The sequence below is a fragment of the Lampetra planeri genome, chromosome 7 (genome assembly GCF_965212315.1).
Source record: "Lampetra planeri chromosome 7, kcLamPlan1.2.h2, whole genome shotgun sequence".
NCBI classification, from domain to species: domain Eukaryota; kingdom Metazoa; phylum Chordata; class Hyperoartia; order Petromyzontiformes; family Petromyzontidae; genus Lampetra; species Lampetra planeri.
The window spans coordinates 1,569,019-1,591,358 of NC_136113.1; the positions used below are offsets into that span (position 1 = coordinate 1,569,019).

At 44.3% G+C, this 22,340-nt stretch overlaps 1 protein-coding gene across 1 annotated transcript in view; it reads right to left on the reverse strand.

Annotated features, from left to right (window-relative positions):
• The window catches only part of TIMM50 (translocase of inner mitochondrial membrane 50), a 43,300-nt gene that overhangs the window by 9,530 nt on the left and 11,430 nt on the right, over positions 1-22,340 (reverse strand). The window contains exon 8 of the mRNA XM_078595890.1: positions 18,956-19,112. Within this exon, the coding sequence (XP_078452016.1) occupies positions 18,956-19,112 (157 nt within the window). The remainder of the gene's footprint in view (positions 1-18,955; positions 19,113-22,340) is intronic.

Here is a 22,340-nt window from a genome sequence, read left to right on the forward strand (position 1 = left end):
ACTCACTCTTACCACTCACCCTCACCACTCACCCTCACAACAACCACTCACCCTCACTACTCACCCTCACCACTTATCCTCACCAATCACCACTCACCCTCACCACTCACCCTCACCAATCACCACTCACCACTCACCCTCACCAATCACCACTCACCCTCACCAATCACCACTCACCCTCACCAATCACCACTCACCCTCACCATTCACCCTCACCACTCACCCTCACCACTCACTACTCACCCTCACCACTCACCCTCACCACTCACCCTCACCATTCACCCTCACCATTCACCCTCACCATTCACCCTCACCACTCACCCTCACCACTCTCCCTCACCCTCACCACTCACTACTCACCCTCACCACTCACCCTCAACATTCACCCTCACCATTCACCCTCACCATTCACCCTCACCACTCTCCCTCACCACTCTCCCTCACCACTCTCCCTCACCACTCTCACTCACCACTCACCCTGACCATTCACCACTCATCCTCACCAATCACACCCTCACCAATCACCAATCACCACTCACCACTCACGCTCACCCTCACCACTCACCCCTCACTAATCACCACTCACAACCGCCACTCACCCTCACCACTCACCCTCACCACTCACCACTCATTCTCACCAATCACACCCTCAACAATCACCACTCACCCTCACCACTCACTAATCACCTCTCACAACCGTCACTCACCCTCACCACTCACTCTTACCACTCACCCTCACCACTCACCCTCACAACAACCACTCACCCTCACAACAACCACTCACCCTCACTACTCACCCTCACCACTCATCCTCACCAATCACACCCTCACCACTCACCCTCACCAATCACCACTCTCCCTCACCACTCTCCCTCACCACTCTCCCTCACCACTCTTCCTCACCACTCTCCCTCACCACTCACGCTCACCACTCATCCTCACTACTCACCCTAACCACTCACCCTCAACACTCACCCTCACCACCACCACTCACCCTATTCCCGTTTTAAAAACTTACTTACGTGTCGCCAAGTATGCTTGAGGGTGATTGGTGAGGGAGAGTGGTGAGGGTAAGTAGTGAGGAATAGTGGTGAGGGTGAGTTGTGAGGGTAAGTGGTGAGGGTGAGTGGTGAGTGGTCAGTGATAGTGAGTGGTGAGTGATAGTGAGTGATAGTGAGTGTTGAGGGTGAGTGGTGATGGTGAGTGAGGGAGAGTGGTGAAGGTGTATATATTTTTACCTATGATGACAGCAGTACATGCTGACGTTTTGTATGTTAAATGTAAAAGCTAAATGTGTGAATGTGTGTGTGGGAAATGTTAAGCAAACGTGGCAGGAATAGGGCGATTCTAAAGGAATCTACAACCTTCGATGATTCCTTTGCGCGATTCAAAGAATCGATTCCTGACGCGTAGGAGGTTTCCATATTTAATTACAGAGTTTTATTTTCATTGGTATGTTATGTTTTAAAGTTTTCAGGAGTTTTTAATTATATTTTTGCCCCGGTCAACGCCGGATATTTCCCATTCGTAGCAGTTTACATCGACTCTATAACAAACTTATATTAAACGGGAACAGGGCGATTCTAAATTAATCTACAACCTTCAATTCCTTTTCGCGATTCAGAGAATCGATTCTTGGCGCGGTCGGGTTTAGAATTTTAATTACACAGTTGTATTTTCATTGGTATGTTATGTTTTAAAGTTTTCAGAAGATTTTAAATGTATTTTTCCCCCGGGCAACGCTGGGTATATCGAGTTTATACCACAAAGTCATCGCTTGACACGTGTGGGGTGTCGAGGCCTAGTACCGTGCAGAGCCTCCGGCCTCGCCTAGATTGCCCACCTGGCTGAGGCTGGGTACTGGGGCCGTTACCCCCCCCCCCCCCGCGCTACAATTATACTGTCTAATCGCTTATAATTTTATTATCTACCGACCCTATAATAGTAATTGCACACATTGGGGTGGGGGGGGGGGTGAAGAGGACGTGAAACTTTGATGAATTTACCTCAGAGTCGCGTGTTAATGCGTGCGCATATTTTTTACGGGAATTAAAAATGGCGTCCACCCCGCAGCGACAGCTTTGCTGCCCGTTGCCAGGGGCCAACCGCCCGTTGCCAGGGGCAACCGCCCTATCGCATGCGCAACGGCGTGCTTCGTTATGTGCTGGTCGGCAATAGTAAATAAACAAATAAAGAGAAATCGCACTAAATAGATAATCGGTCCGATTTAAAGTTTAGAGATGAAAAATCGGAAATGCCTAAGTTTACCTCGGGGGCCGGGGGCGTGCCCACCTGCAAAATGTAATCTCGGCGAACCCCACGGTCCGAGAGCTACATGAATTATATAGGTTAGATAAACATACTAAGCAGTAAGAGGCATTCGAAGAACAGGCTTAGAACCGGTAAAGAACCAGCATACAATAAAGCCATGGAGTTTTGTTGGAGCTTGTTTTATCTAGAATAGTTTGAACAATCTCAACCCCAAGAATTAGGCAAATCTTTGAGATTCCCGATACAGCAGGAGGAACATAGTTTGCAAGAGGTGGCAGATACTACCCAAGTGGAGAAAGAAGCAACCGCCAAGAGGGTGAAACAGCAGTGACACATCTCAACTCTGCCAGGCAGCAGGAGAGCGCAGTTTGAGTGATGAGATGTTGAAAGAAGGTGGCAACAGATGCTGGAGAAAGTGCATAAGACAACGAAGTCTGCGCCGAGTTGGGAACGATGGCCATAGGACTGGGAAAAGGATATGATCAGTGCACAAGGGACATAGAAACAAACATAGTAACGCTGAAGAGAAAAGTGTTTTGAGCATTGAAAGTGCTCGACAGTGTTACTGAATGGGATAGACAAGGTGATAGGCATTTTCTTAATGGTTTAGAAGAGAATATGTAGTAGCGATTACATTTAGATTATTTTTATTATTTTGCAGCTATGAATTTCCATATTATAAGCCACTTTTGGTTGAGCTATTAATTGTGGCCAGTTCGCTTCTGAAAAATAAGTAGGCTTTACCCGGTAAAATATTTTTGTTTTGTTTTATTTGTACAGGACATTATTTATTAAGTGATTTGTTTATCTTAACTATGCTTTGCACTCCTATCGTGTTTTTGGTGTGATGTTATGGCTCATTCCTACTGCACATCTGTGAAAAGGAGCTTGAAAGCTCACCGGATTCCTCCAGTATGAATCAATATTCTAAATCTGCCATTTTCTAATGTCAGGCGGATATGAGAGAGAGAAAACGGCCACGGCAACATTTTGGTTGTTGCAACATTCCAGGCAAGCCGACTGCGTTACTTGTGGGCGGCTTTTACTTGTGTGCGGTTAGGAGAAACATCAGAGCGGTTGGAGGTGATGACTGCTTTTCAGCAGGGGCGTATTTTGTCACCCACTTTGTTGAATGTAGCGCTCAAACTCCGTGTCCACTAAAAGCATGCACACACACACAGGGTTGACAGTAGAAATCCCAGGAGTTCCAATGGGTCATTTGTAACTGATGGAGATGGAACATGCAGTTGAGGAAGGTTCGTTAACTAGACCTCGGCTGGGGCATTGCAGATCTTGCTCGGTCTAAGGGTACAGCAGACTTGACGCATTAGGGCCTTAATAAGAGGACGAGTTTTAGATAAACGAAGTAGATGACAATGGTTGCAGATGGACCTCTTGCGCCATTATCTTACGTTTTTGTAGGAGGTGGGAATGTAGAGTTAACATCTCGCAGTGACGAGGAGATGTTAACTCTCAACTCCATCGCCTGGTATACAGGAGGCCTTTTCTCCTAGTAGTTGCGTGGATTTTCCTCCGGGTCCTCTGGTTTTTCCCTCCACATTTAGAATCAACATGCATTTACAGCATTTGGCTGCTATACATTTTTACGTGATAGGCCACTTCATTGAGCTATCATTTGTTGCCAGGTCGCTGCTGAAAACGAGCTATATAACTCAGTGGGTTTTACCTGGCAAAATAAAAAGTTTGGTTTAGTGGAGGCAATAGAGGACTTTGTGTATTTTATTCGTGGTGGATAATTCATGGATTTGTGAGATCTTGAAAAAAGACAATTGATAGAGTTCAAAAAATGTATTCCATTCATTTAGCAATATTGTTTTTTGACGGACGAAACAAAACCTTCTGGTAGAGTACTAACGTTGGACTCTCTACAGAGCACACTTCCTTACTTTAGCATTACCAGGAGTGATGTCTGCTAGTTTACCGTCATGGAGCTGGATTCCACACAGCAACTATCATACATTTCTGGCCTGTGAGTACAGGTGCATGCCGAGAATGCTCAGAATGTTAAATGACAGGAAAGGGGAAATAACGTGGAAGTTCAGGGTAGGAGATGGCACGAACATGTTGTAGATGCAATCGTCACAAAGAGGACATGGTTACGGATGTAGGTACGCATGTTGAGCTTCGTTCGCACCGTACGTAGCCAAACGTGCTAACCGGAGGGGCAGTTATGGGTGGGACATGTGTGCAGGATGGTTTCCAAGACAGTCGCCCCAGGGGTCAGTGACCAAGGGAAGACATAAATCCAAAAGGTGGGATTCGGTGAGAGCAGAAGGAAGGAAGCGATGGCTAGGTGTGGTGGCATGACGACCTCTCGACCTTGATGGTAATTATTCAGAACAGTACCAAGTTGGATTTCAAGGAAACACCATTCCTTCGACATTTAACTTTTATACATACACACACATATATACTAAAACTGTGACCAAATTTGGAAAAGTAGCCTCTACTGCCCTTCATAAGTCCACAGAATTGAGTCAGAAAGGTGTATCTGGAATGCACACTGGACATTTCCTTTGGTATATATGAATATATATTTTTGAAACGACTAAATTGACATTTTTTTGCAATGTGTTCATGTTTCAATTAAAAAAAAATATTGGTGAAGAAAGTGTGTCTACCAATACCTGAATAAACAAAAAACCCTCAACATATATTCGTCAATAACAAAGCCTCAAAAGCAAAAAAAAATAATGATCACGTGCAACTGTTTGGGTAATGACCTTTCTCCATGCAATCTGATTCAGACTCAAACGGCATTCATAAAGAGGCCCATATAAAGGGTGTTTTTCTTCTTATGGCAACATTAACAAAAATGAAATCAGAATATATTTAAAACAAATGACATTTTGCTAACTACTGTATACATTGGTATGGGTACTTTGCAGTTTATATAAGGGTGAGTTTTGTAATGTTTAAGGAGTTGTTTTTTTGCTCTCATTAATTTATCTCCAGTTGACAGAGAACGATGCAAGCCCAGGCACAACGCACAAGTCCTGGCCTTCGCTAATTTTAATAGAATTACCTGAGTTTAGTCATGCCTCAATCGATGCAAATGTGCGCTTTGTGAAACCCTTGGCCAGTGTCATGGGGAGGCACAAAAGGCAACAACACAAGGAGCTGCTCTTTTCTCGTTGGGCACAATGCAGACACGCCGCCATTCCCACGCGCTTCCAGATGCCCACATCAACTCGCATTGTCCATTTTACATCAAACATTTAGCTCAAGTTTAGTAGAATGCCCGCTTTAACAATCGCCCAGAAAGTTGAAATTAATGCAAACGTTGACTTAGGCACGATTAAGAAGGCGGGCTAACATCGGAAAGACGATGAATGCGAGATGTCGCAAAAAAAGATAAATGAAGGATTATTTTTTCTGCTGCTGCAAATAAATCAAATTTGCACAAGTGCGCAAAGAGCAGCGGTGCTTCGACTTTAACTCAAAGCACATTCACGGAGTCGAATCCAATGTGATTCAGTAAATTCCCAGCAGCCCAGTGATTTAATTAGTATGCAGATCAGGGAGACTAAATAGAACTCTTCCATTCAGCACACTCACAGGTGGCGTGTTCCCAGGAATATTACATTTACATGGTCCCGGTGCACTCTCTCACACTCGCGCTGCTGATGGCTACATCACACTCCCACAGTGCCCAGCGCATGATGGATTTGCTCCACTTTTATCTTTCTAAAGAAACGCTAAAAAGCATGTGCAGTCACCGATGAGATGAGGAATGTGGCCAAAAATTAAGAATATCAGACACTCTATGGGTGGACTTACGGTTCCCAATTGCAAAACGTAATCATGGGAAAGTATTATATCGTCAATCACGATGATTTCAATGCTGGAAGAAGGCATCCCCACCGGGGAATGCTGGATTTTTGAGACAGGGCTCACACATTATACCACAGTGAATACGTGCACTCTCCCTGTCAATCTGCAACAACACACAGCACATTTCTTCATCCATCATATATGGCACCGCTGACCTCTGGAACTCAATACCCACTTCGGTCTTCCAACTAATGATGATGATGATCACAATGTCAATTGCTTCCAAAGCTCAGATCCACAATGCTGATCGTTCACAACAGGCCTTAACCCTGGCATAGTTCAATAAATAGACCTAACATTTACTGAATTAAAGAAAAAATAAAATTTGATGGGAATTGTTTACATCATCCGAGGCCAACCAATCACACCTCGGATGAGCAGGGTTGGCTACGTATGGTGCAAAAGAAGTTCAACATACACAGTACATATAACCGATAAACATGAATGACCTGAGAATTAATGAATTTAACATAAATTCATTAATTCTCAGGTCATTCATGTTTATCGGTTATATGTACTGTGTATGTTGAACTTCTTTTGCACCATACGTAGCCAACCCTGCTCATCCGAGGTGTGATTGGTTGGCCTCGGATGATGTAAACAATTCCCATCAAATTTTATTTTTTCGATGTGGTGTAAGGTGCATTTCATCATCTTCGAAGGGGATGATGTAACCCTGAAAGGTCAAGATTGTGAACACATTCAGGCTATGAGATGTCCTCCTTTATTTAGTATTATTGCCATGTGTTTTGTAAGCAAACATTCACAAGTGCTCTTCACCGAGGATTTTTACGCCAGTCCTGTCGGAATGTCTAAGACTGTAAAGATGCCAAATTTGAGCAAGCACAACATCTTCGCCATGCTTAGAGGCCACAGGAACTGTGTGCAGGGTAAACAGGGAGCGTCCATTGATTGTATTAACGCCACCATAACCACTACTTGGTGATCGTAAGCAAATTCAAATGGGAGCGGTACTCGTATGCATAACATAGCTAAACTCACCTCATGCATCAAACACTTCGCCGCAAAATCCTATTATCCATGGGTGCCAGCGGATACATGAATTCCCCCCCCCCTCCCAATATATAAGGATTCCTAAAGATCCACAAGTAATTTGTATACACCTGGAGAAAATGCAGGTGCGTACAACTGCATTTTGAACCATTTTTGAATGCAACAAGAGATGAATGACGGACCATCACCAAGCAAAAACATTCTCCCCCCTAAGCCGCAGTGCTCTGGGTGGAGTCCTGGGTCTGCCTGGATTGACTTCGAAGCCACGCGGCATGTGACGTGGACAGCATCACAAAAGGAAACCTGGGACTTCTCTTGGTCCGCAATGCTACGGACGAAGATAATTTATTAGATTTCACAGTACTCTTCATCTCTCTTGCAGGAGAGAATTTCAGTATAGCTCTGAACCAGGACAAGCTTAAATCGCAACAGCAAATCAATTTGCAGCACGCTTTGTCAATTCCCTGCTAGTTGAAGGCCTCCCCGCACCGTGTCGGTCACAGTGGTCGTTTGACCATACTTCACCACACTAGTGAGCAGAGGTGTGGACTCGAGTCATGTGACTTGGACTCGAGTCAGACTCGAGTCATGAATTTGACGACTTGCGACTCGACTTGGACTTGCATAACAATGACTTTGTCCCACCTCTGAGATGTGGACTCGAGTCATGTGACTTGGACTCGAGTCAGACTCGAGTCATGAATTTGATGACTTGCGACTCGACTTGGACTTGCATAACAATGACTTTGTCCCACCTCTGCTAGTGAGTGTGGGTTGGTGCAGTGGAGGAGGGGGAGGGGAGCTCAAGTACAGTTGAGATATAATTCATCACTGATGTTAGCCACGGCCGGATATCCAACTCACGCATCTGGGTCAAAAGCACATCTCGCTAACTAGAGCCATCTCACTAACCAGAGCCAAGGACACTTTGTGCATCGTTGTACGTGGCCCTCCCAGCCCAGCAGATAAACTTCACCGCAGATGGCCGGGCCGATAAGCGGTGTTCCACTGCATATTTAGAAACCGCCTTTTGTGAGAGTGGAGGTTTACAAACATGTACACTTGTTTACAGTGACAATAAAGCCAAATTAAGTGCTTTGTGTATATATGAAACAGGGGAAATTAAATAATAGGGCTTGGAAGGGCCTTGAGCTGGCGTGCTCCAGATCGCAGATTAACCACTCCCGCGGGCAGAACTATCTGGACGCTCCGTTTCAAGACAGGATGGTTCCGAGATCCTGAGTTCATTGGTCACCATCCTTGTCCGTGGCCGAGCGCAACCACAATTATTTTGCGTATTGCGATTATTTCCAAAACTGCCTAAATTTCTTTATCCCACAGTATAACCCATTTCCTTTGCAAACATTTATAAGCCACATTATCTTTTTTATCACAAATAAAATGCTACATTTGCGCAAATGTTACCAAAAACACTTTTACATTATTTAAATTTGGTTGCACAGACTAAAAGCAACTTTTTGTTCAACAATGCCTTCATAAAAGCCTCAACTGCTTGAGCTACAAAACCTACTTCACATTATCGACAATATGAGTATCTCCCCAGATAGTGGGCTAGAGTCTTCACGTCAACAAAATGTTTCAACGGCATCAACTGAGATATTTTATTCAAAATGTCTTCTTGCAAATGCTAATTGTTCCAAGGGATCTTATTACGTTTCCTTCGAGTTTGATCGTGTCGGTATAATGTAAATGTTTAACTCTTACCCTCCACCACCCAACAAAGTCAATTAAATCAAGTTGTCTGTGGGCAAATACGCCAATGGATTTAGTTTTTTAAAGCCTACATATATATGTATAAAAATGTTGCAAGCATAGTTGGACATGTTCTTGATGATCATTTGCAGAGCTGTGTTAAACGTGGACAGATTAACTTAGCTCTTTTTCATTGTGGTTTTTCTTGCAAGGGAATTACATTGATTAATTTAACCACTAATATTTTCAGGAATGGTATTCATCTAAGAACAGACATTTTATCTCCGAAACAATGACAAACCTCCTGGAACCACACACCTGGCAATCTTCACGGTCCCTTCGTTGGCAATTTCACCTTGCCCAACACTGTTATTCGGATGGCAGTTCAGAGGCAAAACAATTCTCTATTTACATGGAAAGTTGACGACAAGGTGTTTACTGTAAATACTTTCACGATAAATAGACAGATTAATAATGAGAATAGGTTCCACAACAAAACCAGTACTGTAGACAGCTTCTGTGTGTATATATTTTGGAAAGAGGCCTCCTCCTCCTCCAGCCCATTGCTTATCCCTCCCGTTGCGAGACATTAATTCTGCAGCATCAATCAAAGCGGCACAGGCATTTTATCAGCGATAACTCTAAATATGGACCAAAGAGAATAAAACATAAACCAAATACCTAACGTCATCATTCAAACTAATTGATGACAACGACACAATTTGAAGGCTAGTTTTTAATAAAAAATGGCACTTTAGAATAATAAGAGAGCAGCCAGATTGACTCACTAATATTTGGGGACCACGCTTAATAATGTGGTGCTTTGAAGAGTAAAACCTTGGATTGCGAGTAACTTGGTCTGCGAGTGTTTTGCAAGATGAGCAATTTTTTTCAATAAATATTAATTTGATAAACGAGCGAGGTCTTGCAATACGAGTACTGTAGTAAGTAAAGTATACGCTTTGTCTGCCGAGCGTCACGTGATCACAACTGAGCCGATGGTTATTATCTCTCTCTCGCTGCGGGATTGTGGGTAATTGTCTACCATGCTCGGTCTCAGTCCGCGTGCCTCACTCGTATAGTCAACATCCGTGCGAGCACATATTGTTTACTACAGTATAGTGTTGTGACCACGTGTGTGTGTAAAGCATTTTTTTTTTATTTTGTGTCCAAGTGTAGTGACTGTTCTTTAGTAACTGTACTGCAAGTGAAAGTCGTCCTACACAATAACCCTCCTCCTCCTCTCCCGTCTCCTTCACACCAGCCACGATTAAATGTAAGTAATCAATTTTATTACTTTATATTAAATTGTAATAATAAAAATATGAAAAGGTATTTTGTATTAATCATTTTATATGAATACAGTATTTTTGGGTTGTGGAACGAATCATCTGAGTTTCCATTATTTCTTATGGGGAAATTCGCTTTGATATACGAGTGCTTTGGATCACGAACACGTTTCCGGAACGAATTATGCTCGCAATCCAAGGTTTTACTGTACAACATATTTGATGCTATAAGACTTGATGGACAGGGGCCAGAATACAGATTTTTTTTTTTTAAGGATTTGTCATAAGTTTTTGCAGGCTATGATTGTGTTACGATCCTAAATATCATAGGAGACAACGGATCGCAAGTTAAAGCAAACATGGGCATCATAGCAAGATTGTAACTCGCACTCACAATCGGAGCTGTTACTAGCGATTACGACATCACCACACCAGCCAATGGCCGGCGAGATGGAGACATCGACAAGCACCCGTCCAGCGTGTCCAGCGTGGCGTTACCACTCCAGGCGTTTCAGCTGGTCTGTGGCTCAGGCAAGTAAAATGATGCTGATAATGTTCATTATATTAATTGTCGGTGTTAATAATAATCAATGTTGTTATTTAATTATGTATAATCATGAGACGTGATTGTCTATGTTTGCAATGATATCCTGATAAAAACAGGAGGGCTAAAGACTTACAATGATATCCTGATAAAAACAAGAGGGCTAATGGCAAAGACAAAAACTTACAAATGAGGGAATGAGAAATTATACATAAGAGATGGCAAAAGCGAGACCCCCCCCCGCCACCTTCAATCTAATCACGACCCCTTAAGCATGACAATTCATCTACTCACTAGGGGGTCAAATTGTTACATGCCTAGAAAGCATCTCTCCAAAAAAAAACGATTTATACGGGCCATCGAGAGATGATATATGGGTTAGAGAACAAGCAAGGCTTGGAGAGATGGGAAGAGCAGTGGGCGGAGGAATGGCGCAGAGTTGCATTTGGTGAATGGATCCCATGGGATGTGGAGGGTGAGAGGCCTGAGGGTTTGGTCAACGTGCGTGGCGAGGGGCGTGGTTGTCCGGATGCAAATTGGCAAAGAATAGGGTTGGGAGGGAGTGAGTAATGCAAAGGTTTCTATAGCGGCATCTGTGGTGGGGATGTGTAGGAATCCTGTGCTTGTAGCTTCACAATTGCAGTCTGTTGTGTTTAAATATTTATCGCTGAGATGGCAACATCTCCACATCGCTTCATTTGCAGGTCAGGCCATCTTCCCATGCAGGGTTACCACGTAAAATAATCCATTTCTAAATTAATGGAAATATAGATGTGTACCAGGGTTTATAAAATCGTTTTTTTTTACATAACCTGTAGCTGAATAAAAACAAAATGGTAATAAAGCGGCTACCAGTGTGTCATACGTAAATACATGTCTGGAACAATAAACATGACGTGTTTACCTTTTTAAGTGAGAAGGGAAGGGAGCTGCCACACTGGTGTAACGATGAGAACACTGGATTTTCAATTCAGAGGTTAGTGGGGTTCGATCAATCTCCCATTGCCTCAGTTCAAACAGCGGTGCAAGTTTCTTAAATCCGCCTGCCACCTCTGTCCACCCAGCAGTATGAATACATCCACCACAGTTAAGTCGATCGGCAGGTTGCGTGTGGTGAGGTAAAGTGTGGGTACGCCCACATATCCCAAGACGTCTGGTCAGCGTGGTGGAGTTAGTAGAGGCCCTTCCACCAGCAGTGGCATGAGCAAGGAAGCAATTGCAGGGTTGCTCCTTTACCTTTTAAACCGAGAAACGAGGAAAAAGAAGACTTAAAACGTCGTGACTGCTGCTAGACCACCCAGACTATATGGCTTACCAAAAATCCATAAAGAAGGTACACCCCTTCGTCCCATCGTCTCCACCATTGGCTCACCCACCTACAAACTGGCCAGATATCTGTCTGTGACCTTGCACCCATGCACTGGTAAGACCACCTCTTCTGTTCTTAACTCAGCTCACCTAGTATCGTCAATTAAAGACATCTCACTGTCCCCAGGTGATTTTCTCGTTAGTTCCGATGTAGTTTCTCTGTTCACCAAAGTTCCTGTGCCCGATACCATTGCAATCATTGAAGATTTGGTTCAACAAGGACTGAATGCTGATGTACCAGCCCTGGTAAGACACTGCCTCACCAATACATACTTCAATTGGAATGGAACATTCTACAAACAAACTAAGGGCACCCCAATGGGTTCTCCCTTATCTCCGGTTGTGGCCAACATTTTCATGGAAAATTTTGAGATGGACGCCATGCAGGCATCCACTCTAAACCCGTCCTTGTGGAAGAGGTACGTAGATGACATCTGGCCACATGGCTGACCGCCTCTGAAACAATTTCGTAACCACATCAATTCCATACACCCAGCAATCAAATTCACCATGGAGGTAGAAAAGGATGGCATGCTACCCTTCTTGGATGTCCTAATCAAAAGGAGACCAGATGGCTATGTCTACAGGAAAGTAACCCATACTGACGCCTACCTAAAACCTGATTCCCACCACCATCCATCCAAGAAGAATTCCCTCATCAAAACGCGACACCATAGAGCTCAATGTATCTCCGACCATGAACACCTGACCAGTGAACTCAAACACGTACACCGGGCTCTCAAGGCGAATGGATACTCAGACTACACAATCTGCAAAGCCATCAACCCAACCATGAGGAAGAAGCCATCTGCAGCTACATTTTGGAGGCTTGCCCCCTCTTTTCTCTCCACCTGATGAAGACCGCTTGTGTTGCGATCGAAACGTCGTGGTTTATTTTTATTTTTGTTTTCTATCTACGTGACTTTACCGAAAGAACCAAGAATATGAGGAAAAATGTATCAGGGCACTGACTTAGGCCTGCCGCTGCTCCAACTGCACGTTTGTGCCAATCGGTGATTCGTTACTAAGATTCCACTAAAATTGATTACTGGTGGTTTTAGCCTTTCAGAAATCGGTAATCGATTCTGAAAACGGTCACCGGTTTACCAGTTTCCGCTTAGCAACACTAATACGCACCAAAAGCAACCTTTATAAAAAAAGTCTGCATCTCGGCATGAAGCAAGACGACGCCATTAACTGTTTCAACAAACAATAACTGCAGTGTCAGCTGAAGCGCATCTACGCTCTTGCTATACGGATCAAACCTTGCACGACTAAACGCGATAACTCTATCACTAAACTGCGTGCGTGCGTGTGCTTGAACGCACGCGAATGAGTTGGTATTTCTAAGCAGATTAAGACCTCGGCATCGTACAGCATTAGACATTTTAAATTACACCCATACTTGTTTGTTTATTCATTTTTGTTCACCCGGGGTAGGGCCCACTGAGCAATGGAGCTCTTTTTCAAAAGTGACCCCAGGGTTGGGGGGCAGGGGGGGTTGTCTGGAAATATTTACATTCATCACGACTCGACGTATTGTTTATTGGTAAGCAAAGGGAATGGAGGAGACCTCGTCAGAACATTGTGGATAGTGCCCATTCCCGGTCTTTGAACGGGGTTACACTGCCACTATTGACGTTCCACAAATTAGTATTTCGTTTTTGACCTTGGAGGGATGATTGGGCTGAGTGAACCCCAACCAGGGGACTTGAACTCTCAACCTTCTCTCATTGCGAGTCGAGTGCTCTGTCAACAGCGCCACTCGGGCCCCGCAACCATAGCAAATTATAAAGTACTTTCCATACGCAACAAATCGGCCGTAAAAAAATGTGTAACAACCACGGAAAACTTAGTAAACAGTGCATAGTTTGCATTGTCCACAGAGTACATAATTCTTCTGTAGTTCATCCCAAAAGACATCTCTGGTGGTAAGTTTGTCCTAATAAATGCACACTTAGTATGGAAAATTAATATCACTTTGAGTGTGAAACAGTGCATATGGTGAACATGGTATTTCAATTAGCGGGCCCTTTGTTCTATGGAACTGAAGAGTTGTCACTGGCTGAGAAGTGGGTGGTTCTTTAACAAAGGAATTAGATCCCAGGAATTAACACAACCACATCTGTTTATGTCCCTCAGGGACCAGCATTGCTTCACAGTAGGTCTCCATGCACCAGCAGCAGCCAATGGGCAGAACCGTCCTACTGCTACATACACAGAGCAGTTGTCCTACAGCTGACGGCAAGTCAATGTAATACTCCACAGAAACTATTAAACTATTCTTATTTTACCAGGTAAGGCCCACTGAGCTATTTAGCTCTTTTTCAGAAGTGACCTGGCCACAAATGATAGCTCAACGAAGTTGCTTATCACGGGGAAATTTATAGCAGCCAAATACTCGAGATGTGGACCCGGAGGAAAAATCCACTCGACCATGGGGAGAGAAACATGCAAACTCCAAACATACAGCAGGCGTCAGGGTCGGGATCAAACCTCCGACCTTCTGTATGCGAGACAAGGTGGTTAACATCTCCCACAGAGGCAGACCCGACTGTGTCGAAGAGACACCCAAAAATTGTTCAACAAAGATCATGCTATTATTGAGTCCGTATTTTTTCCCTTCAAAGTGAGAAAGTTTTATTCCGTCGATGACAGAACCTTTAAGTAAACAGTATCGCACGAACAGTAACCCAATACTGAGGCAGTAGTCAGTTGTTGCATAGATTGAATATAATTATGGTTATAGTAGTGGGGGGGGCAAACTACGTGGATCCGATCCGTAAACTAAACAATAACCACCGTGAACCATTCATTAGGAGGATGCCCCTGACTTCGACAGTTCTGCTGCGCCCCTTGGCAGAAATCCATTATGGGAATGAGCACTGCATCCAAAAAGAATGGAGGGTAAGGAAGGTCAACAAGAAAGCCACCTGCTCCGAGCTGCAAACTCTGAATTGGTAAATGTTTTAAACTCGACGTTCAAAACTATTCTACGGCTTCAGAAGAGGTGGCCTGTTTGACTGTAAAGCTTGTTACAAACGTAAGCAGCCAGCTACAGTACTTTTTAATGTTGCGAATGTGCACGTGTGTGTGTGAATGTGGGAGTGAGCGTTACGTGAATATGTAATTGCACGCGTGTGTGTGTGTGTGTGGGAGCGTGAGAGGGTTCTGTGTAAGCTGCTGGAAAAACCCCATTCTTAGCACAGCGTTGGGTTTAACACGATTGGCGAAGAAGTGGCCTCCCAGGAGAGTGGGGTTAGTGTCTGTGAGTTGGGACAATGGAAGTCTGGGCAGGCATATGCTGTCACGCCTCCATCTGTTAGCTAACATTTAGGAATGAAACATACACACACTCCCGACCCCTGACCCTGGCTTGCCACTTTCATTCTGCAGCATATGCCCTGCCTTTTTCAGCCTCATGCAGCCCAGGCAAAACGACCGCTTCACCTTGCTCTGAGGATACAGCAATGAGCTGGCACGTATAACACCAAAGCACATCGTAAGATGACAGTGATAGGAGAGGTGGTCACAGTGCCTGAGAGGCCAGGGTATCGTGCTGGCATTGCTAAGTTCCTAAGTTGGAATCCAGGCAGCTGCCTGTGTTTTACCCGGGTTTTCAACTGCAAGTGAGTTCACGGTCTCGGCCTGGTCACCATTGACTGCACAAAACAAAAACCTTTGGTTCTGCACTTAATTGCCTAAATTCTATCTCTGCCAAATACAAATATTGGTCAGACTGCCATGTGATGAAGTTTGTTCTCTCACGTGGCACAGTGGGTGAAGAAAGTGCTGCCCACTACTCTGTGGACGAGAGGTCACTTGAAGGGATCTCAGAAGAGCTGGCTCTGTGATATCGGCTTTTGTGGGCCATTCTTGAACGCGAAGGGCTGCACTCGTATAGGAGATGCGAATGAATAGTTATGACAATGACACCGATGGCAAAACTGTAACAATATAAGGGGAGGGAATACATGATTTAATAATGATGATGAGAATAATTATAAATAACCACCTATATTCATGAGTTACAGCTAGTTAGGACAACCTGTTTCCTGTGTAATAAAAACATTCAGTTACAGACTTTAAGGCCAGATAGGTTTTTTTTTCCTGAAAATAACAGAAATGGAAAGCATGCCATTTTGCAGTGATGGGTAATAAAAAGTAACTATAAATCCTAAGCAAAAATAAATACAGCAGACATGCGACAATTGCCGTTTAAACAGTAACATTAACTATAAAAGCAAGAAAACATGCTATATTGACATACATTAGCGAGAAGGGCAGAGTCGCTTATTACGGAAACCCCAAGAGCACGCTGCAGAAAACGACCTGCCAATGTTTGTGAGCGTCCGCATACGTGCAAAGCTCTTACAGTCACACGCATCCTCACGCGTGTCAAAGGTGAAGAGCATGCACAGCCATGCGTGGACACGGACGCTGCATAATACAGCACAAATGCGTGAGATTGTGTGTCACACATAGAGGTACAACCCTCGCAATGGTTTGCTCACGCCACTGCCGGGGGAAGTGTCTCCACTTAAAAGATGCTCTATAGAGACCACCTTTAGAGGGTATCTTGGCCTACTCTTCAAAGATGACTGGACGTCTTCAAGGAAAAGGTGCTCAGAGTACTCACATTTTAACCCCACCACGTGATACCTGCGGTACAAGTGTTGTCTTCCCATGTATACTGCCGACTTGACGGAGGCAGGGGGATTTCAGAAACTTGCCTCATTGTTTCGACTGCCATGCCGGAAGATCGAATCAAACCGGCGACCTCTGGATTCCAAGTCAAATGTGCCCACCATTACATTACGGCAGCGTTCCTACACATCCTACACCGGACACATCTAACAAGATGCACGCTGCACACGGAAGCACGGGACTTCCTCTGGTCTGCAATAAAACGTGCCGGGGGAAGGTTTTTGCTTAATCTCTCCCACAAGAACAGACTACGTTAGAGCAATGAACCCACTGTCCTCGGGAAATGCCTATGAATGAATGAATTCATCTCAACTCTTTATTTTTAGCAAGAAAATGTTGAATGCAACGTCCCCTCGTTCGCAATATACCGATGATTTCAAGAAGTTTCCAACGCTCGGCGAATGTGTCTCTTGTTAGTGAGAATGCAAATGAGCCTCCAACAACTCGGACAACAGAATATCCCAGGATGCATCGTAAGCATCGTGTGTGATGCGCCACCAACCAATGAACCTTCGCCAACAACGTTTTCCAGTGGCGTTTGTTTAAACGGGACGAACCATAGTCAACAACTCATTGAATGCGCTTTCAAATGTATGAAGAGGTTTTAGATATTGTGAATTGCTTTTATGCCCGTATTTACTAACTGCTTCATTGGCGCAGTATGCCACTGGTGACCTCCCATTGAACAGAGGTTGAATGGGGGTTTGAAGAGAAAATTCAATAGTCACTTGAAGAGTCCAACTGCCACTTCAACAGGCCCTCTCTCTCACCCATCACCAGCCGATGGGCCGTCATCCCCTGTGGGTAACTCTCCATTTGGCAGTCTGATGAGTTTGTAAATTTCCCCTCTCAAAGATGCCACCTTCGACCAAATTAAACACCAGGCTCCTGTGACCAGGCCGAAACAATGCAACTCGCAAAAACACAACAGTTTGTTTAAGCACAGGCAATGAAACCTGGCTTTAAATCCAAGAACCTCAATGTTTTGTGCTAAAATATGCACTACTAGGATGCAAAAAGTGTCGTGTGCTCACGGCAGCATCCCTTGAACATGCAAGAGCATGCATTTGAGGCGCCGCGGCGGTGAGGTGTTAACTACCTAGCCTGGTATACAGGAGGTAGTGGGTTCGATCCCGACCCTAATGGTAAATTTGGAGATTGCATGTTCTCCCGTGGTCACGTAGGTTTTTCTCCAGCTCCTCCGGTTTTTGTCTCCGCATTTAGAAACGTGAGTTTAAAGTATTTGGCTGCTATATATTTCCACATGATGATAAGCCACTTCGTTGAGCTATCATTTGTGGCCACGTTGCTTCTGAAAAAAGAGCTATACAGCTCAGTGAGCCTTACCTGGTAAAATACAAAGTTTAGTTTTTTTTAACTGCTCATAAAAGTTCAGATTAAGGATGTACGTAAGTAGCAGTGGGACTGCCATTTGAGCATTGAGCAACACTCTGTGATTAAGAGAGAGGAAGCCTCTTTTGATGCTTCCCAGCTCAATGCATTCGTTCCATTTGAAAGATACATAAAAAAGCATCCCTCACAGTGAATGTAAAATTCCACGGGAGCATTGTTCGAGAAATGTGGTTGCTTTAAATGTGGTGTAATGAGGGCATTGTAGATTGCACTGTTATATGTTTTATGAGTAGTGCATTATTTTCGCTGCTTTTGAAAGGTACTATCCTAAGTCATAAAAGTGAAGGGATAAGCGAAATGTATCATTCACTAAATTCGCAGAGAGCATTATTTAATGTTACGTACAAGTTTCTCTTTGAGTGATAACTTGATAACCGGACTGCAGCTTTGGAGCTTTGTGCTTGGAGGTGCGAGTAGATTGTTGTGGCCAACTGTACCAAACACACTCCAGCGAGGTCGATGAAAACATCGCAAGACAGCTGGTCCATGTCCCAAGCACCGTGCGTTCTCCTCAGAACAAGAACTGTGGTCGTTTCTGTCACGAAAGCTGCCGAATTCAGATAGTTTGGCTTTAAAATAATTTCGCCATTAAAAAGGCACCCCGAATGGTTACGGAGCACATTCAAGAGAAGTACATTCAACTTAAGCAGATCTCACTGAAAGAGAAAATTCCTCGTAACGGCAGTGGTTGTACTGGCCTGTAACGTCTGTATCTGTGAATAAGTTGCACAGCTACGTTGGTGGAGGGTGGAATGTCGCGATGGCTGTGAATGGGACTCACTCCGCAGGAAGGTGGCGAGGTCATACAGCACGCGGTCATCCGAGCTGCCATCCCAGCGGCCAAGCGCCACGCCATTAAATGGTTGCAACTGAAATGCCTCGCGCTTGCTATCCACCATGATCACCTTGGACATGTCCCGATTGAGACATGAGAGGTCCTGCATATGACACAACACACACACACAGCGCACCAACCATTACAAATTTATCTTCGTTTCTATTTGTATATTCGGTTGTATAAGTCGCATCCGCACACTAAAACATCATAATACACTGTTAAACAAACCAATCAAAAGTCGTGGAATTGCCATTAACTAAAAGGTTTGGTGACATTAAAAGCCAGCACACATCATGTCACTGACAGGTGGTCGGGCCTTGCTTTTCCCGAGCAGAAGGAATGGCAGACAAGCTGCCCCTAGGGAATCGCTAAACAAATACGTGCACAAAGGCACGCACACGCGCACGCATGAATTTGCCAGAGTACATGCATGTACGTACAGATTCACGTGGCAGTGTACACCTCAAAACACACCTCCACCAAATCACATCGGCACATGCATTTCATGTGCCTATGCACTTTTAAATCTGAATTGAAAATTAATTTCTTTACATCTGAATTTAGTGTTTAGTTTGTTGTCCTTCCCTCGCACCTCCAATGAGCAGTTGGCTATGTATGGTGCAAAACAATTGAAAAATACATACATTCCCTTGATGTCTGAATATCATGCGCACGTTTTTACATAAAAACGTTCGTGCGCTGTACAGATGGACACCGACTTGTGCGTAAGATCACACAAAGTGGCACCCGCGTGCCACCCGAATAGCACAAAAATTCCCCGTATAGCCTGTAACAGACTGTTTGGGCAAGTGCTGTTAGTAAGCGCCTATGAAGGCCGGCACAGCACACGAGGGGGTGAGTGGCCAGCACCACGCTCGGCCGCCTTTATCTCCCCGGTGGCGATGTTTACACACCAGGTACTCATTTGAGGCTGAGTCGACCTAGGGGAGGCCCGGGACCGGTTCAGATTATTGTCACTGGTATTGGCCGTGAGCAGGAATTGAACTTGGGTCGCTGGGTTCGTAGCGCAGCGTGCTAACCGCTACACCAGCGCTCCCCACCATCACACACACACAGCGACACATGTTTAGAAGCCACCAATTTCAGTGTGCATATAAACAGCACCACACAAGCACTTATGATGCCGGGAAAACATGCCAAACACATTGAACACAAGCACATGCACTCGAGCGAATATGTTATTACTATCACAGAAACACACAATAATAGCATTCAGTGACAGATTCAAAGGGGGGGGGGGGGGGAGAAGCTATGGAGGAGGCATTGCCTCACTCCCTTTAAACCACAAAAATTGGCATTTTATTGATATTTCCAAAAAAGAATACGTTGAATTATTTGTTTTATATTAATGTATGGCCCCTTTTTAAAAAGCTTGAAATTTCGGGATCCTCCTCCGCCCCTGGGATATTTCTAGATTCACTTCTGATACAACAACATTCATGTACACACTCCCACATACTCTCACACGCTGTACGTGCTTACACACAGGCCAGCGTGCACATACAACAGACACACACATGTACACGCCCACGTGGGCAAATGCACACAAATCCAGAAGGAACGCTCTTGCGCGCAGAACTCTTTGCAGTGTCCACCACTCACACAGCAGGCATCCTCCAGGGACGCGGGGCGGCACACAGGCTGCTCTGCCGACAGATGGTGTGGGCTAAGGCTCGCATGTCCATGCTAATATCTCTAGTGGATTTATTCTCACTTTCCCACACTAATTATCACAGCTTGAAAACAAAACTCCACACAGCAAGGCAGGCCTGTTTTACATGCAACTCTAAAGCTGCAGACCCCCACCGCCACAGCAGCAGCACGCTGTCTTAGCGGCTGCGTGCAGGACGTGAGGGAGCCATGTTGAGAAACAAGACTCAAGCGTCCACGTAAACAGTTACGTTTATCTCAATTAAAGGTTACCAGTGAAGACGCACGGAGCAGTTGCGACTCCCAAGAACTGTTAGCAATTCAGATAAAAAAAGTGGTGAAAAGTCCATGGGCCATAATAGAATTCGGCGCTGCTAGAGGTGCCACATATTTAGTGACACTTGTTTCTGTATATGGCTAAAGTGGATGAGTCATACATATTAAATAAGCTTATTATAGAACAAAAGTATACAACTTTATGTAACGTGTCATAATGTACATATGAAATGAGGTTACTTAATGTTTCACTTTTGTTGATGTATGTTGAACTTCTTTCGCGCCGTACATAGCAAACCGTCCTAATCGGAGGTGCGGGAGAAGCACAACAAACTAAACACAAAAATACGTTTTAAAGAAATTAGTTTTCAATCTAGACTTAAAAGTGCAAAGCTTAAGCAGATTCCTAATGTTAAGATGCTTGTAAAGTAGAGTGTAGAGTTGTCATCTCAGGTGGTACCAACAAGTTAACTGTATTGCCTGGGCCCATGGACTACAGCGACTTGAGAGTAGACTTCAAAGACTTGAGTTGATAATCAAATGGGAAGGCAGAGGAGGGGAATGAGTGTATGACTTCATCAGTACAGAGAAAAGTGCTACTTTGTGCACCAAGGCTGGCAAGGATGCAGTTCGCAGGGGCACGTCTGGTACGGAAAACTGCTGGAAGAGGCAACGGCAGGCAACCGAGAAACAACGAGATGAACGAGTGGGTGTGCCGAGTCATAATTCAGATAGACAGCTTTTGATTGGATCCCCAAAAGGAAATGTCAGCGTCGACTCTGATGCACTACTTCACACATGGAAGCTGTGCTCTTTTCCAGAGTAATGATTTGAAAAGTGAAGAGTTGCTATTTGTGAAGCACATATTTTGCATGAAAAATCTAATTACGTTTTTTGGCAGACACCCTGAGCAAAAGAGATTGTGTCAATTCCAAAATACGTTAGAAGAGAAAGAGACGGATATGTTGAGGATCAGAATGTTTGGGGTCATGGGTAGAAGGAATAAATTAGAAACATATGAGAAGGATATTTTGGTATTTGTACTAGAAAATTAGTTTGTGTCTTAGGTGTACGATAGATGACAATACTGTTTCAGCTCCAATGATTCATCGCTGAAAGGCCCAAAATGAGTGTGCAATGGAATCTATTACATCTGCTGCAGATTTTTGTAGCATCCAGCTTGAGTTTTGAATAAGGAAATGCAACGAAGTGCAGAATCACCAGTGTGAGTGCGAATCACATTTCTTGTTGGGGAAATGAGACGATAACCAAGAGGAAATTGGGTGGGGAACAAATTAGACCCCAAAAGTTTAATCAGCATCAATAGAAAATTAGCTTAAGCACGGCACCATTCTGAACAGTGGATAGAATAACCTGTCAG